This window comes from Mustelus asterias, chromosome 12, assembly GCF_964213995.1.
Source record: "Mustelus asterias chromosome 12, sMusAst1.hap1.1, whole genome shotgun sequence".
Lineage (NCBI taxonomy): Eukaryota > Metazoa > Chordata > Chondrichthyes > Carcharhiniformes > Triakidae > Mustelus > Mustelus asterias.
This window is the reverse complement of record NC_135812.1, coordinates 101856623-101873555: the sequence shown is the minus strand read 5'-3', so window position 1 is coordinate 101873555 and position 16933 is coordinate 101856623. Positions and strand designations below refer to the sequence as shown.

Genomic DNA, 16933 nt, shown 5'->3' with positions numbered 1-16933 from the left:
ACTCAGTAAAAGAACATGTGGTCCAGTGGCACACATCAAAACGAGAGCGCAGTCATCTTCGATTAATTGTGGGTGGAGAGAGAACAGTGAAAATATCCTAAAAGGCCAATCCCATGGAAACAGCTGTCTGAACCCGGACAGGAGCGCCTCCCCCGCTCAAAACCCAACTTAACACCAACCCCAGTCAGCACCTCGCACCAACAGGCCTCCCGCTTAGATTTAGTGTCTAGAATGATCCTTAGCTTCATTCTCTCTCACACCGAGAGAGCGCACAGAGTAACTGGAGATCACCAGTCAGCAGACAAATCCACGTCAGCCTTGCAAAAGGATCCGTTTATGAAAGCCAGGATGAATTAACCGGCTACGTGCATTCGCAGTGTGTGTGTGTGTGTGACGGCTCCCCCACCCACTCCCTCCCCCCCCCCCCACCCCCCGGAGAGAGACTAGTCAAAGGAGATGAGCTGTGCCTCGGAGCCGGGCTGCTGCTGCTGCTGCTGCTGCTGTGCTGGTTGTTGCTGCTGCTGCGCGGTGCCAGGGGGCGCCATCTGCAAAGGAAAGGAAAGGAAAGGGTTAAGATTCAGTCAGATGCTGGTTGCCACCTGCTTGCGTTACATTACTCCAGCTAAGTCACCATGCACTGCAGCAGTCACAACACAAGACACCAAACACCGGAGAGAAACAGTTTAAATGGGCCGAATGGTTCTCTCATGTCCTTTATCTTTTCAGTGCAGGTGTGACTTCAAACTCAACGCTTGCTTCTCTCACTAAGGATGGGGATCAGTGGGCAGCGCTCTTGCCGGTCCCCCCCAGATAATTAAACATATAATCCAGGCTGACACTCCAGTGCAGTACCGAGGGACTGCCACACTGTCAGAGGTGGCACTTTTCAGAGTAAAAAGTTAAACCCTGTTGGCTCTTTCAGGTATTTACAGAAGATGCAATGGGCACAAGGAAAGGCAGGCAGGGGAGTTGTATCCAACAAGCCAACCAATATTTATCCCTCGACTGGCACCATTAAAGCAGACGGCTTCATCCTTCTCACAATGCTGTCAGTGGGAGCTTGCCGCATAGTCGACATGACAATTCTGACTGCATTTCAAAAGTTTGCTGTAAAGCTCTCTGGGACATCTGGAGAGTTGGAAAGGTACAGTATAAATGCCTGAGGTGAGGCTCCCCACACCGCTCCGCTCTCCTTTGTCAGGCATTTGCAACTCTCATTGCAAATTTAACCCCAGCACCAAGATCTACAAAGCAGCTCACAGCAATGGGAGGTCCAATAGTGAACTAACAACATAGCCGCTCTTTTTACCCATTTAGGAACATAGGAATTAGGAGCAGAAATAGGCAAATTCATCCCCTCGAGCCTGCTCCACCATTCAATCAGATCTTGGCTGATCTCCCGCTGGTCTCAAATCCACCTCCCCATATCCTCTTATCTTATTAGAAATACATCTATCTCCTTCTTGAAATGATTCACACTCCACCGCGCGATGGGGCAGCGAGTTCCACAAATTCACCACCCTCTGCGAGAAGTAGTTCCTCCTCATCTCAGTTTTAAATCTACCGCCTCTCAGCCTATCCCTGTGACCTCTTGTTCGAGATTGCCCCACAACAGGAAACATTTGGTCTACATTTACTTTACCGCTCCCTTTTAAAATATTATATACCTCGATCAGATCCCCTCTCATCCTTCTAAACTCCAGCGAGTACAAACCCAAACTGTTTAATCTCTCCTCATACGTCAACCCCTTCATCCCCGGAATCAATCTGGTGAACCTCCTCTGGACTGCCTCCAATGCCGCAACATCCTTCCTCAAATAAGGAGACCAAAACTGGACACAATCCTCCAGATGTGGTCTCGCCAACACCCTGTACAATTGCAGCAACACTTCCCTACTTTTACACTCCAGTCTCTTTGCAATAAATACCAACATCCCATTTGCTTTTATTACAAGCTGCACCTGCACACCGACTTTCTGTGAATCAGACACCCAGATCCCTCTGCCCGGATGCATTTTCAATCTGCTTTCCATTTAGGTAATAATGTGCCTTTTTATTTTTTCTGCCAAAATGGATAACCTCACACTTATCCACGTTAAACTCCATCTGCCACATTTTGGCCCATTCTCCGAGCCTATCAATGTCCGTCTGCAAAATCTTTATATCCTCTTCACTGCCCTGCTTTCCCACCTATTTTACTATCATCTGCAAATTTTGCGATGTTACACTCTGTCCCTGCTTGCATTTGTCCCGTAAGAAGTCTCACGACACCAGGTTAAAGTCCAACAGGTTTATTCAGTAGCACGAGGCACAAGCTTTCGGAGCGCTGGTCCTTCATCAGGTGAGTGGGAGTCGTGTTCACAAACAGGGCACATAAAGACACACACTTTACCCTGGTGTTGTGAGATTCCTTACTGTGTTTACCCCAGTCCAATGCCGGCATCTCCACATCATGCTTTTGTCCCTGCAGTTGTTGACACTTTGTCGTCAGGGGGAATGGAACTCTCAGTATGTAGGCAGAGTTGTTGCCATTAAGCACTCCCAGGTCACATATAGCAACGGTTAAGAGATTGAAATGCTGTTTTACCCCAGTTGCAGAAAATAACTTGTTTCTCTATCAAAAAGAGATGTTTTTTATGTCCCCACAGTTGATGACCTCAGAGAAAGACCGTTAATGAGTGTACCACACAACAGCAGCAGTGGAACTGGGGGTGTTACCATAGTGGGTGTGTTCGCAGTCTGGCCATCCAGACACGGCGAGAAAATCCGATTTTGCATCACAACATATCTACAAAACCAGTGAATTCCCAACTCTCCACCACTCCTCTCCCCCGGGTACAATTCTACCTTTGTAGTGATGGTCAGGTTGGCACTGCCCTCGCCGGGATTCCTGCACAAATACTGGCCCTCCACTTACCTGCTGATACATAGGCTGTTGTGCTGGAAGGTAAGGCTGCTGCGGGGGTAAGTTGCTCATGGCGGGGTCCTGAGCTGGAAGGCCAGACATCATATTCTGTAGGAAAGCAACAGAGGGAACTTCTTACTGTACATAACAACGCTTAGAAACCAAAGCGAAATAGCAAGCTGCACGCCCGCTGTAAACACAGGCTTGGATATTGTAGAATAGAGGGAAAAGTCAAACTGTCACTCTCCTGGTTCTGCTCAAGAATGTGCAAATGTGATGTATGAGAGTTAGTTAACAATTAGCCCATTACAAATCTACACAATAAGCAAATACTTATTTTAAACTAAAAGCTGACAAATACTTTGTCAAAGTCAGATTTCAGAGGATTAATTCTTTTTTTAAATGTCTTTCAGGATGGGGTAGTGTTGAATTTCTCATTAGTTCATAAGATATAGGAGCAGAATTAGGCCATTCGGCCCATCGAGTCTGCTCCACCATTCGATCATGGCTGATATGCTCCTCATCCCCATTCTCCTGCCTTCTCCCCATAACCCTTTAACCCCATTACCAATTAAAAATCTGTCTAACTCCTCCTTAAATTTACTCACTGTCCCAGCATCCACCGCACTTTGGGGGAGCGAATTCCACAGATTCACAACCCTTTGGGAGAAGTAGTTTCTCCTCAACTCTGCTTTAAATTTGCTGCCCCTTATCTTAAGACCCCTTAACTTCTCGTCCTAGAATGTCCCACAAGAGGAAGCATCCGCTCCACGTCTACTTTATCCGTACCTTTTATCATCTTGAATACCTCAATTTGACCTCCCCTCATTCTTCTAAATTCCAGAGGGTATCGGCCTAAACTGTTCAATCTCTCAATTTCTGAAGGATTATGACTAGTTTCATTGGATCTCTCTCTAATGTCAGGACTTTCATTTGGTAATCAAAACATTTGGGTATTAGGTATTAACACAGCAGAATGATGAGGAATGGTAGCTGCAGTAGCGCCTACCTGCATGTTATATGGCTGGTAACCCATTGGGACAGACTGGGAACCCATGTAACCCAATCCAGCTGACTGAGGAGGTTGGGGAAGAGTTCCGCTCGGTGTCTGTGAAACCACATTCTGCAAAGGAAGATTCACAATGAGCTGACACAGAACAGGAACGTGCCCAGATGTATACACTGCACAAACGCGCACACACTACACTGCACAAACGCGCACACACTACACTGCACAAACGCGCACACACTACACTGCACAAACGCGCACACACTACACTGCACAAACGCGCACACACTACACTGCACAAACGCGCACACACTACACTGCACAAACGCGCACACACTACACTGCACAAACGCGCACACACTACACTGCACAAACGCGCACACACTACACTGCACAAACGCGCACACACTACACTGCACAAACGCGCACACACTACACTGCACAAACGCGCGCACACTACACTGCACAAACGCGCGCACACACTACACTGCACAAACGCACACACACTACACTGCACAAACGCACACACACTACACTGCACAAACGCACACACACTACACTGCACAAACGCACACACACTACACTGCACAAACGCACACACACTACACTGCACAAACGCACACACACACTACACTGCACAAACGCACACACACACTACACTGCACAAACGCACACACACACTACACTGCACAAACGCAAACACACACTACACTGCACAAACGCAAACACACACTACACTGCACAAACGCACACACACTACACTGCACAAACGCACACACACTACACTGCACAAACGCACACACACTACACTGCACAAACGCACACACACTACACTGCACAAACGCACACACACTACACTGCACAAACGCACACACACTACACTGCACAAACGCACACACACTACACTGCACAAACGCGCACACACACTACACTGCACAAACGCACACACACTACACTGCACAAACGCACACACACACTACACTGCACAAACGCACACACACTACACTGCACAAACGCACACACACTACACTGCACAAACGCACACACACTACACTGCACAAACGCACACACACACTACACTGCACAAACGCACACACACACTACACTGCACAAACGCAAACACACACTACACTGCACAAACGCACACACACTACACTGCACAAACGCACACACACTACACTGCACAAACGCACACACACTACACTGCACAAACGCACACACACTACACTGCACAAACGCGCACACACTACACTGCACAAATGCACACACTACAGCTCTCACACAGGCACGCGCACATATACATGGAGCCAGAATGGGTCCCCTAATGCACTGAGCCACAATAATATATCCACACACCACGAACAATGACCTTTCGACTCCCTTGCACTCCAATTAGAAGGCACTGAGCCCTCAGCCTTGCTGAGGTACAGCCATTACGGCTGACAACACAGTTTCTCTTCCTCCCCCAGCCCTCTCGCCACCTCCATCCCCGATGGGGTTCATGGCTGATTTCCCCTCTCTAACAGAGATTGTTGAGGACCAGGTAGGTCCAATCAGCTGTCAGTGCAGAGTTAGCAAACACACTGAGCTAATCCAAACTCCCCAAAGGAATACAATTCATACCACGACAATGAGCTTTCCATGTATTCTTAACAACAATTGACTGTATGTCATGTTCTTATTGTTCTCATGTCAGGGTGCGCGCTGCACGCACAGAGGTCAGTCGGTCGGGGGGGGTGCCCGGCACTGAGAGAGTGCGTACAAATCCATGAGAGAATATGATGAGCAAGTGAAATAGAGAGGGTGAAAATGAGACAAACACAGATGGCTAGAGATGTGAGGAAGGGGCAGGCCTTTGGGAGGGTAAGGAAAAAGCCGGTATGTAGTTCAGAACGCTGGGACGAAAGTCACTGAATGAAGTCAAAGTTGCTGCTTGAATCCAGAGCCAAAAATAAACTCCACATCTTGCAACACACCACAGTTATCAAAGAGAAAGATGAATATGAGACTTACCTGGTAATTCTGTGTGGGAGTTGGTTGGTAGTTTGAATACCCAGTGTTTGTTGTGGGCACTCCCTGGCCTTGCTGGGCGGACTGACTGCTCGCAGCTGCTTGCTGGTACATGTAAGGATTCACCATGTTGGGATCTGAGGTGCATAGGAAATATATGATTGCACACAAGATTTAAAGCAAAAGAACCAACATCCACATGCAGATGAAGGAGCAGGGAGTGCAGAGACCGAATGTGGAGCAGCTGAATTAGAATCATAGAATCCCTACAGAGCAGAAGGAGGAGGCCATTCGGCCCATCGAGTCTGCACCGTCCGCAATCCCACCCAGGCCCTATTCCCATAACCCCACATACTTACCCTGCTAACCCCCCTGACGCTGAGGGACAATTTAGCACGGCCAATCAACCTAACCCACACATCTTTGGAGTGTGGGAGGAAACCGGAGTACCCGGAGGAAACCCACGCAGACACGGAGGGAACGCACAGACTCCGCACAGGCAGTGACCCGAGGCCGGAATTGAACCAAAGTCTCTGCTGCTGTGAGGCCTGAACTGTTCTCAATACACCAACTCTGAGTGGTACAACTAATGGCCAAGGTATACAACTACACTGGCACATTTTGTCCCAGCGTTGTCAACTATACAACAGTCTAGCAAGGCCGCCATTTTAAAATTCTCATCTTTCTTTTCAAATCCCTTCATGGCCAGTCCCTCCCAACCTCATCCTGTGCCCACAATCCTCCAGTCCTGGTCTCATGCATCACAGACTTCACCGGACTGTGCCAGCATCTGCCTCCAGCACCATCCTCCACTCTGGAATTCCCTCAGTAAATCTCTCCATCTTTCCACTTGTCTCTCCTCCTTTAAGACATTCCTTAAAGCCTACATCCTTGACTAATTGGGTGGCACAGTGGCTAGCACTGCTGCCTCACAGAGTCAGGGACCCGGTTCAATTCTGGCCTTGGGTGACTGTGTTGGATTTTCATGTTCTCCCCGTGTCTGCGTGGGTTTCCTCCCACACTGGGGCCTGGGTGGGACTGTTGTCGGTGCAGACTCGATGGGCTGAATGGCCTCCTTCTGCGCTGTAGGATTCTATTGGTCAACTGCTCCACGACTCAGTGACAAATTTTGTATTGCTAACATTCATATGAATTGCCTCAGGGTGGAAGTGACCTTGTTTCGGAACAATACACCTAAATTATATCGATACACACCTGGCACACATGCTCAAGATCGGAGGCAGCGGGCACCCCAGTCGGGACAGGAATTGGAGGCAGCAGGCGCCTTAGTCAGGACAGGGATCGGAGGCAACAGGCATCCTAGTCGGGACAGGGATTGGAAGCAACAGGCGCCCCAGTCGGGACAGGGATCGGAGGCAACAGGTGCCCCAGTCGGGACAGGGAGCGGAGGCAGCAGGCTACCCAGTCGGGACAGGGATCGGAGGCAACAGGTGCCCCAGTCGGGACAGGGAGCGGAGGCAGCAGGCTACCCAGTCGGGACAGGGAGCGGAGGCAGCAGGCGCCTTAGTCGGGACAGGGATCGGAGACAACAGGCGTCCCATCCCCACAAATCATGGATTTTCCTTTGTTAATTTTTTTTAAATTGGTGTTTTAGAGCATGCAATTAAGACAAAAATCCCTCAGCGGCAGCACCACCGTCAGTTTGAGAGCTAGCCGCTGAGCTTCTGGTGTCTACTGGACCCAAATCCAAGTTTGTCCTTAATCTGATCATTCCAGAACCATAGAATTGATGAAGCGGATAGTGCAAGTGTTTGGAAGGTTGTAGTCAGCACAAGTGCAGAACGCAAACAGCTGGCATTGAAAGTTCCTTTATTATTCCACGTAATGTGGGCGTCACTGGCAAGGCCAGAATTTGCTGCTGATACTCGTCATGGTCACCATTACGGAGATTAGCTTTATATTCCAATTCAGTCGCTGAATTTCAATCCCACCTTTGAACCCATATCCCCAGAGCCTGGGTTTACTAGTCCAGTGACGTTATCACCATGCCACCGTCTCCGAGCACCCCTGGACAGTTAGCTGAATCTCACCTGCTCCGGAGACCGGCATGGAGGGATATGGTCCAGTGCCAGGCTGTCCCGCCGGATTCATGTACACAGAGTGCATAGGAGATCCTTCCACTGAGCCGGAGGGACTGAAAGTGCCGGGGAAGTTGGTCGGACCCGCAGGCTGATACATAACACCACTGGCAGGAGGCATGGACTGGAGCTGGGCAGAAGGAGAAGTTCTGATTAAACTGGGAGTGTCAAGAGGAATTACTCAAACATCTGATGCAGCGATTCACCCTTGTGGGTCGCAGACAATGAATGAGCAGAACAATCACGTGGAGGTTTCCCACCTTCCCTTTGTCAGTGAATGTCAAACAATTGTTCATTTTCACTAATGTACCACAGTGGAAAATCTTCAGAATGCACAGCACTCTGCCTGACAAGGCAATGTACACTATTGAAGACAAATGGACAAAAACAAACATATTCTCCTTCTGAAAATGAATTATGAAGCAGTTAAAAAAACTCGCAAAGGTACGATCCACACAAACACAGGAGGGAGTTATAGAATCAGGTGTCAAGACAGTAAACTCGGAGCAGTTTAAAGATGGCACCTGAAGCCAGGGATTAAATTAAAATCCAATCCCCCTCACACATTTGTTAATAATGTGCGGTGGCACAGTGGTTAACACAGCTGCCTCACAGCGCCAGGGACCTGGGCTCAATGTCTGTGTGGAATTTACACATTCTCTACGTGGGTTTCCTCCGGGTGCTCCGGTTTCCTCCCACAGTCCAAAAGACGTACTGGTTAGGGTGCATTGGCCGTGCTAAATTCGCCCTCAGTGAACCCGGAGTGTGGCGACTAGGGGATTTCCACAGCAAATTCATTGCAGTGTTAATGTAAACCTACTTGTGACATTAATAAACAAACTTGAAATTTTTTTTTATATTAAACCTCAAAACAGTAATTTCTCTGAACTTTGGAACTGATTTGTCAATCATTATGCAGAGGAATGATAAGCTGCAGGAAAAGCCTGGTCAGAACAGACTGGAAACAGCAGGAGATAGCTGTGTCAGTGATAACCTTTTTCCTACACTTTCACCTCATAGAACATAGAACATAGAACATTACAGCGCAGAACAGGCCCTTCGGCCCACGATGTTGCACCGACCAGTTAAAAAAAAACTGTGACCCTCCAACCTAAACCAATTTCTTTTCGTCCATGAACCTATCTACGGATCTCTTAAACGCCCCCAAACTAGGCGCATTTACTACTGATGCTGGCAGGGCATTCCAATCCCTCACCACCCTCTGGGTAAAGAACCTACCCCTGACATCGGTTCTATAACTACCCCCCCTCAATTTAAAGCCATGCCCCCTCGTGCTGGATTTCTCCATCAGAGGAAAAAGGCTATCACTATCCACCCTATCTAAACCTCTAATCATCTTATATGTTTCAATAAGATCCCCTCTTAGCCGCCGCCTTTCCAGCGAAAACAATCCCAAATCCCTCAGCCTCTCCTCATAGGATCTCCCCTCCATACCAGGCAACATCCTGGTAAACCTCCTCTGCACCCTCTCCAAAGCCTCCACATCCTTCCTGTAATGTGGGGACCAGAACTGCACACAGTACTCCAAGTGCGGCCGCACCAGAGTTGTGTACAGTTGCAACATAACGCTACGACTCCTAAATTCAATCCCCCTACCAATAAACGCCAAGACACCATATGCCTTCTTAACAACCTTATCTACTTGATTCCCAACTTTCAGGGATCTATGCACACATACACCTAGATCCCTCTGCTCCTCCACACTATTCAAAGTCCTCCCGTTAGCCCTATACTCAACACATCTGTTATTCCTACCAAAGTGAATTACCTCACACTTCTCCGCATTAAACTCCATCCGCCACCTCTCGGCCCAACTTTGCAACCTGTCTAAGTCTTCCTGCAAACTACGACACCCTTCCTCACTGTCTACCACACCACCGACTTTGGTGTCATCAGCAAATTTGCTAATCCACCCAACTATACCCTCATCCAGATCATTAATAAATATTACAAACAGCAGTGGCCCCAAAACAGATCCCTGAGGTACACCACTTGTAACCGCACTCCATGATGAATATTTACTATCAACCACCACCCTTTGTTTCCTATCCGCTAGCCAATTCCTGATCCAATTTCCTATATCACCCCCAATCCCATACATCTGCATTTTCTGCAGAAGCCTACCATGGTGAACCTTATCAAACGCCTTACTAAAATCCATATATACCACGTCCACTGCCTTGCCCCCATCCACCTCATTGGTCACTTTCTCAAAAAACTCAATAAGGTTAGTAAGGCACGACCTACCTGCCACAAAACCATGCTGACTATCACCTATCAATTCATTACTCTCCAAATAACTATAAATCCTATCCCTTATAATTTTTTCCAACATCTTGCCGACAACAGAAGTGAGACTCACCGGTCTATAATTCCCGGGGAAGTCTCTGTTCCCCTTCTTAAACAATGGGACAACATTCGCTAACCTCCAATCTTCTGGTACTATACCAGAGGCCAACGACGACCTGAAGATCAGAGCCAGAGGCTCTGCAATCACTTCTCTTGCCTCCCAGAGAATCCTTGGATAAATCCCATCCGGACCAGGGGATTTATCTATTTTCAGACCCTCCAGAATATCCTGCACATCCTCCTTATCAACTGTAATACTGTCTATTCTACTCCCTTGCAACCCAGTGTCCTCCTCAGCTATATTCATGTCCCCTTGCGTGAACACCGAAGAGAAATATTGGTTCAATGCTTCACCAATCTCCTCCGGTTCCACACATAACTTCCCTCTGCCATCTATAACTGGCCCTAAACTTGCCCTAACCAACCTTCTGTTCTTGACATACCTATAGAACGCCTTAGGATTCTCTTTAACCCTATCCGCCAAAGTCTTCTCATGTCCCCTTTTAGCCCTTCTAAGCTCGCTCTTCAACTCCCTCTTAGCCAATCTAAAGCTTTCTAGTGCACTACCCGAGTGCTCACGTCTCATCCGAACATAAGCCTCCTTTTTCTTTTTAACCAACAAAGAAACTTTTTTGGTGCACCACGGTTCCCTAGCCCTACCAATTCCTCCTTGCCTGACAGGGACATACCTATCACAGACTCGCAGTAGCTGCTCCTTGAAAAAACTCCACATGTCGGACGTTCCCAGTCCCTGTAATCTCCTAGTCCAACCTATGTTTCCTAATTCTCTCCTAATAGCCTCATAATTACCCTTCCCCCAGCTAAAACCACTGGCCCGAGGTTCATGCCTATCCCTTTCCATCACTAAGGTGAACGTAACCGAATTGTGGTCACTATCACCAAAATGCACACCAACTTCCAAGTCTAGCACCTGGTCTGGCTCATTTCCCAGCACCAGATCCAATATAGCCTCACCTCTAGTTGGCCTGTCTACATACTGAGTCAAAAAACCTTCCTGCACGCTTTGAACAAAAACTGACCCCTCTAACGAGCTAGAGCTATAACAATTCCAGTCAATATTAGTCAAGTTAAAATCCCCCATAACAATTGCCCTATTACTTTCACTCCTAAGCAGGATTGACTCCGCAATCCTTTCCTCAACTTCTCTAGAACTTTTAGGAGGTCTATAAAAGACTCCCAACAGGGTGACCTCTCCTCTCCTATTTCTAATCTCCGCCCATACTACCTCAACAGATAAGTCCTCATCAAACCTCCTCTCTGACACTGTGATACAATCTCTGACCAATAATGCTACCCCTCCCCCTCTTCTACCTCCTTCCCTACTTCGACTAAAACATTTGAACCCCGGGACCTGCAGCATCCATTCCTGCCCCTGCTCTATCCATGTCTCTGAAATAGCCACAACATCGAAGTCCCAGGTACTGATCCACGCTGCAAGTTCACCCACTTTATTGCGAATACTCCTGGCATTGAAGTATACACATTTCAAACCCTGCTCCACCCCACCTCTGCAATGCCGTGCATTGCAGTCCCCATCCATGCATCCCTCACTTTCAGCCCCACTACTCAGGATCCCTCCCCCCCCCCGAATCAGTTTAAACCTCCCTGCATGGCCTTAGCAAATTTACCCCCCAGGATATTGGTCCCCTTCTGATTAAGGTGTAGACCATCCTTCTCATAGAGGTCACACCTTCCCCAGTACGAGCCCCAATTGCTTAAGTACCTGAACCCCTCCCTCCTGCACCATCCCCTCAGCCATGAATTCAAACCTTCCCTCTCCCTATTCCTCTCTAAACTATCCCGTGGTACAGGCAAGAGTCCAGAGATAACCACTCTGTCAGTCTTGGCCTTTAGTTTCCACCCCAACTCCATAAATCCCTGCCTAATATCCCCTTCCCCTATCCTCCCTATGTCGTGTGTCCCCACATGTACAATAACTTGTGGTTTATCTCCCTCCCCCCTAAGAGTCCTGAATACCCTGTCAGACACATCCCGGACCCCAGCCCCTGGTAGGCAACACACCAACCCTGAGTCCCTACCTTTAGTTCCGACCCTCCTATCTGTCCCCTTAATTGTGGAGTCCCCAATCACAAGGCCCAGTCTTTTACAGCCCCTAACCACCTGAGCTTTCTCACTCGGCTCACCCCCAGAGATCTGCTCTCTATGCTCAGTTGATTCCTCCTCAACTGTAGCCTCCAGCACCGAAAACCTATTATGGAGGGGAACCGCCCCAGGGGATTGTCTTCCCGATTGCTTCTTACCCCTCCTCCTGGCATTGACCCAAGCCTCATTTCTAGGAGTTACTATTTCTCTATAACTCCTATCAACTTCCACCTCCGCCTCCCGAATTATGCGGAGTTCCTCTACCTCCCCCTCCAGCTCCTTTACACGCTCCTCCAGAAGCTGCAATCTAATGCACTTCTTACAACTAAAATCTCCTGAAACACTACTGGATTTCCTCACCACATACATCCCACAGGAGATGCAGCATACTGCCTGAACTGCCATCCCTGAAGGCATTACCAGCAAGAAAAAAAGAAAACAAAAAAAACTTCCCCACACTTATAATTAGGTTAGAGGAGGATGGAAGGGTGGGATCCTCTACCAGTGTAGAGGATCGGGTATCTCAATCCCTCCTCTAAACACAAAACAATTCTTAAATGGATTACAACTTAATCTTAAATTGCTGTAAATATATCCAAGACTTGTAAAAAAAAACTATCAAGAAAGGAAACCTGGAGCACATCATTCAGCTGACAATCTCCGCTCTCTGTCACATGTATTAACCTGCTCGAGTTCAACTCTCACTCGGAGGGCATTCCGTCTCTCCCAGTGCGGTCACACCATTCTCCCCTCCCAGGGGCCCTCTCTCCCAGCGCGGTCACACCATTCTCCCCTCCCAGGGGCCCTCTCTCCCAGCGCGGTCACACCATTCTCCCCTCCCAGGGGCCCTCTCTCCCAGTGCGGTCACACCATTCTCCCCTCCCAGGGGCCCTCTCTCCCAGCGCGGTTACACCATTCTCCCCTCCCAGGGGCCCTCTCTCCCAGCGCGGTTACACCATTCTCCCCTCCCAGGGGCCCTCTCTCCCAGCGCGGTTACACCATTCTCCCCTCCCAGGGGCCCTCTCTCCCAGCGCGGTCACACCATTCTCCCCTCCCAGGGGCCCTCTCTCCCAGCGTGGTTACACCATTCTCCCCTCCCAGGGGCCCTCTCTCCCAGCGCGGTTACACCATTCTCCCCTCCCAGGGGCCCTCTCTCCCAGCGCGGTCACACCATTCTCCCCTCCCAGGGGCCCACGTTTATTTAACTCTAACCTGTGCGTACGGCAGCGGGAAGGCCGGCATCTGCGCTCGCATCTGGATGGTTTGCTTCTGCTGCTCCAGGCGCATTTGCCTTTCCTTCTCTTGCTCCTGCAGCCTCTGAATGGCCAGCTGTCGCTGCATCTCCAGATACTCCTAAGACACAATAAAACAACACGGCTCAAATCTCCATAACTGCAAGACTGACACAAGAATTAGGAAAGCGCATGGCATTACTGGGAAATGCATCCCACTATAAGGAGGGGGCGCGGACTGCAACAGAATAAGAGTGAGGATTCAGTTAGACAGGAGTGCCAGATTTCATTGCTTATGCTGCCCTTTGTACAACGTGATTAGTAGCACACGGTGGATGAAGTGGGTCAGTGGGAACATCAATCATATCGGGCCCGAGGGGTAGAAACCAAGGAAGGTAAGAGAGATACGGCGGCACAGTGGTTAGCACTGCTGCCTCACAGCGCCAGGGACCCGGGTTCGATTCCCGGCTCGGGTCACTGTCTGTGTGGAGTTTGCTCATTCTCCCCGTGTCTGCGTGGGTTTCCTCCGAGTGCTCCTCTTAAGGAGACTTAATAGAGGTTTATAAAATGATGAAGGGGATAGATAGAGTGAACGTTCAAAGACTATTTCCTTGGGTGGATGAAGCTATTACAAGGAGGCATAACTATAGGGTTCATGGTGGGAGATACAGGAAGGATGTCCGGGGTAGGTTCTTTACTCAGAGTGGTTGGGGTGTGGAATGGACTGCCTGCAGTGATAGTGGAGTCGGACACTTTAGGAACATTTAAGCGGTTATTGGATAGGCACATGGAGCACACCAGGATGATAGGGAGTGGGATAGCTTGATCTTGGTTTCAGATAAAGCTCGGCACAACATCGTGGGCCGAAGGGCCTGTTCTGTGCTGTACTGTTCTATGTTCCGGTTTCTTCCCACAGTCCGAAAGACGTGCTGGTTAGGTGCATTGGCCATGCTAAATTCTCCCTCAGTGTACCCCGAACAGGCACCGGAGTGTGGCGACTAGGAGATTTTCATTGCAGTGTTAATGTAAGCCTACTTGTGACACTAATAAATAAAACTTTTTAAGAGATACTCTCGAGAAGTTAACTCTCCCTGATACTCACTTGTGGACAACCCAATTTCGTATATGTCACCAACAAGAATTTATTGAAATTTAAATAGGCAATTCGCTAAAAAAAGAGCAAATCCTGCCCCTACACAAACTCTTTCAGGGTGAGATGTTCAAGCAAGGCTCAGTCTGCCCTTTCCCAAGAATGATAAAGATGCTCTGATGTTATGGGGAGAGAAGGAAGGGAGTTCTCTCCGATATCCCGGCCAATATTATCCCTCAACCAACATCACAAAAATTAAATTACTTTGTCGCCTTGCAACTGGTTACTGAGTTTCCCAAATTACACATCAGAAGTGTTTAAATGTCTGCAAAGCACTTTGGGACGTCTTGTGTTGTGAAAGGTGCTACGTTAATGCAAGTTCTTTCTATTCCAGGATTTAAATCTTTCCATAAAAGCAAAACACTGCAGATGCTGGAATCGGAAACAAAAACAGAAAATGCTGGAAAATCTCAGCAGCTCTGACAGCATCTGTGGGGAGAGAATGGAGCCAACGTTTCCAGTCTGGCTGAAGAGCTCTGACGAAGGGTCATCCAGACTCGGAACGTTGGCTCCATTCTCTCCCCACAGATGCTTTCAGACCTGCTGAGATTTTCCAGCATTTTCTGTTTTTGTTTAAATCTTGTCCGATCTCGGACCTTTATCAATCCATGTGGTGTGGGCGAGGAAGGGCAGGTTCAGTGGATAATAGACAAAGGCCCCCACCGCAGCGATGGTTCCTTCATTCCCACACACACACACCTGCTTCTTTTGTCTCATGATTTCCAGCTTCTGCGCTAACTGGATCTGCCGCTGGCGTTCCGCTTCTTCAGCCGCTCTCCGCAGCTTCTCGCAATGTTCCTCGCGCAGAGCATTCAGCGCTCCGCGGGCATCCCGGATCTGGGCTAACTTGTCCTGCAGACCTTCATAATACACTGAAATACAACCAAAAAAAACCCATTACTTTTTTTTAAAAAAAAGAGTAAAACCATCTACTCGGACCATTTGGTTCCCCAACAGTCCATCAAAATAAAGCTTCAGACAGAGGATTTTATAAGTTCCTGTGTAATGAGGCAAGCGGTTTTGGTTTTTAATTCCAAAAATGTATTGCCTTTAGAGTCCACAGAACATAGGAGGCCATTCAATCCACTGTACCTATGCTACCTCTTTGTAAGTTATCGGATTTGTCCTACTTGGGGCGGCATGGTGGCACAGTGGTTAATACTGCTGCCGCACAGCGCCAGGGACCCGGGTTCAATTCCCAGCTTAGGTCACTGTCTGTGCGGAGTTTGCACGTTCTCCCCGTGTCTGCGTGGGTTTCCTCCGAGTGCTCCGGTTTCCTCCCACAGTCCAAAGATGTGCGGGTTAGGTGGACTGGCCACGTTAAATTGCCCCTTAGTGTCAGGGGGACCAGCTAGGGTAAATGTGTGGGGTTATGGGAATGGGGCCTGGTGGGATTGTGGATGGTGCTGACTCGATGGACCGAATGGCCTCCTTCTGCACTGTAGGGATTACTCAATTGCTCTTTCCTCAATAGCCCTGCAAATTTTCACCTTTCAAGTCGATCCTTCTCCCTTCTAGTTATTAGTAAGTCTATTTCAGCCACCCTCTCAGGCAGTGCATTCCAGATCATAACTCGCTGTGTGGGAAAGAAAAATGCCAAATCTCCTTCTCTCCCCCACAGTTCTTTTAACAAATATCTTAAATGGTTTAGGTTCTGCTGCAGAGTTAGTAACTATTCAGTCAGAGTTTAGAAATACAAAACTGGAACGTTTAAAATGGATGCCAATTCCCATCTTACTCTTGTATTCAATGCCCACAGGACAAAGCCGATTACCCAACATTGCTGCCAAAAACTTCCCATTCAGTTCCAACACTCACTAAAACACACCCTTGATTAACATTGCCAAAGTGTCTTTTCCCTGCGACTGCTAAGGAAGTTATTGGCCAGTGCAGAACCCAACTGGCCTGCCACACACAACATACAATATAAACGAGGGGGTAGGAGTGAGCATGCCTCACAGCGCCAGGGACCCGGGTTTGATTCCCAGCTTGGGTCACTGTCTGTGTGGAGTTCTCCCTGTGTCTGCGTAGGTT

At 48.5% G+C, this 16933-nt stretch overlaps 1 protein-coding gene across 5 annotated transcripts in view; it reads right to left on the bottom strand.

Moving 5' to 3' along the window:
- The window catches only part of hgs (hepatocyte growth factor-regulated tyrosine kinase substrate), a 53732-nt gene that overhangs the window by 2367 nt on the left and 34432 nt on the right, over positions 1 to 16933 (bottom strand). For 2 of the 5 annotated variants that reach the window (XM_078225743.1, XM_078225742.1), the window contains exons 16-22: positions 15599 to 15771; positions 13730 to 13870; positions 7976 to 8153; positions 5928 to 6061; positions 3915 to 4028; positions 2918 to 3013; positions 445 to 545 (exon numbers count right to left, since the gene is read on the bottom strand). In XM_078225743.1, coding sequence (XP_078081869.1) covers positions 445 to 545; positions 2918 to 3013; positions 3915 to 4028; positions 5928 to 6061; positions 7976 to 8153; positions 13730 to 13870; positions 15599 to 15771 — 937 coding nt within the window. Of the gene's footprint in view, positions 1 to 295; positions 546 to 2917; positions 3014 to 3914; positions 4029 to 5927; positions 6062 to 7975; positions 8154 to 13729; positions 13871 to 15598; positions 15772 to 16933 lie in introns of those variants that run through there. The other 3 variants (XM_078225744.1, XM_078225746.1, XM_078225745.1) reach the window with 2 other exon arrangements.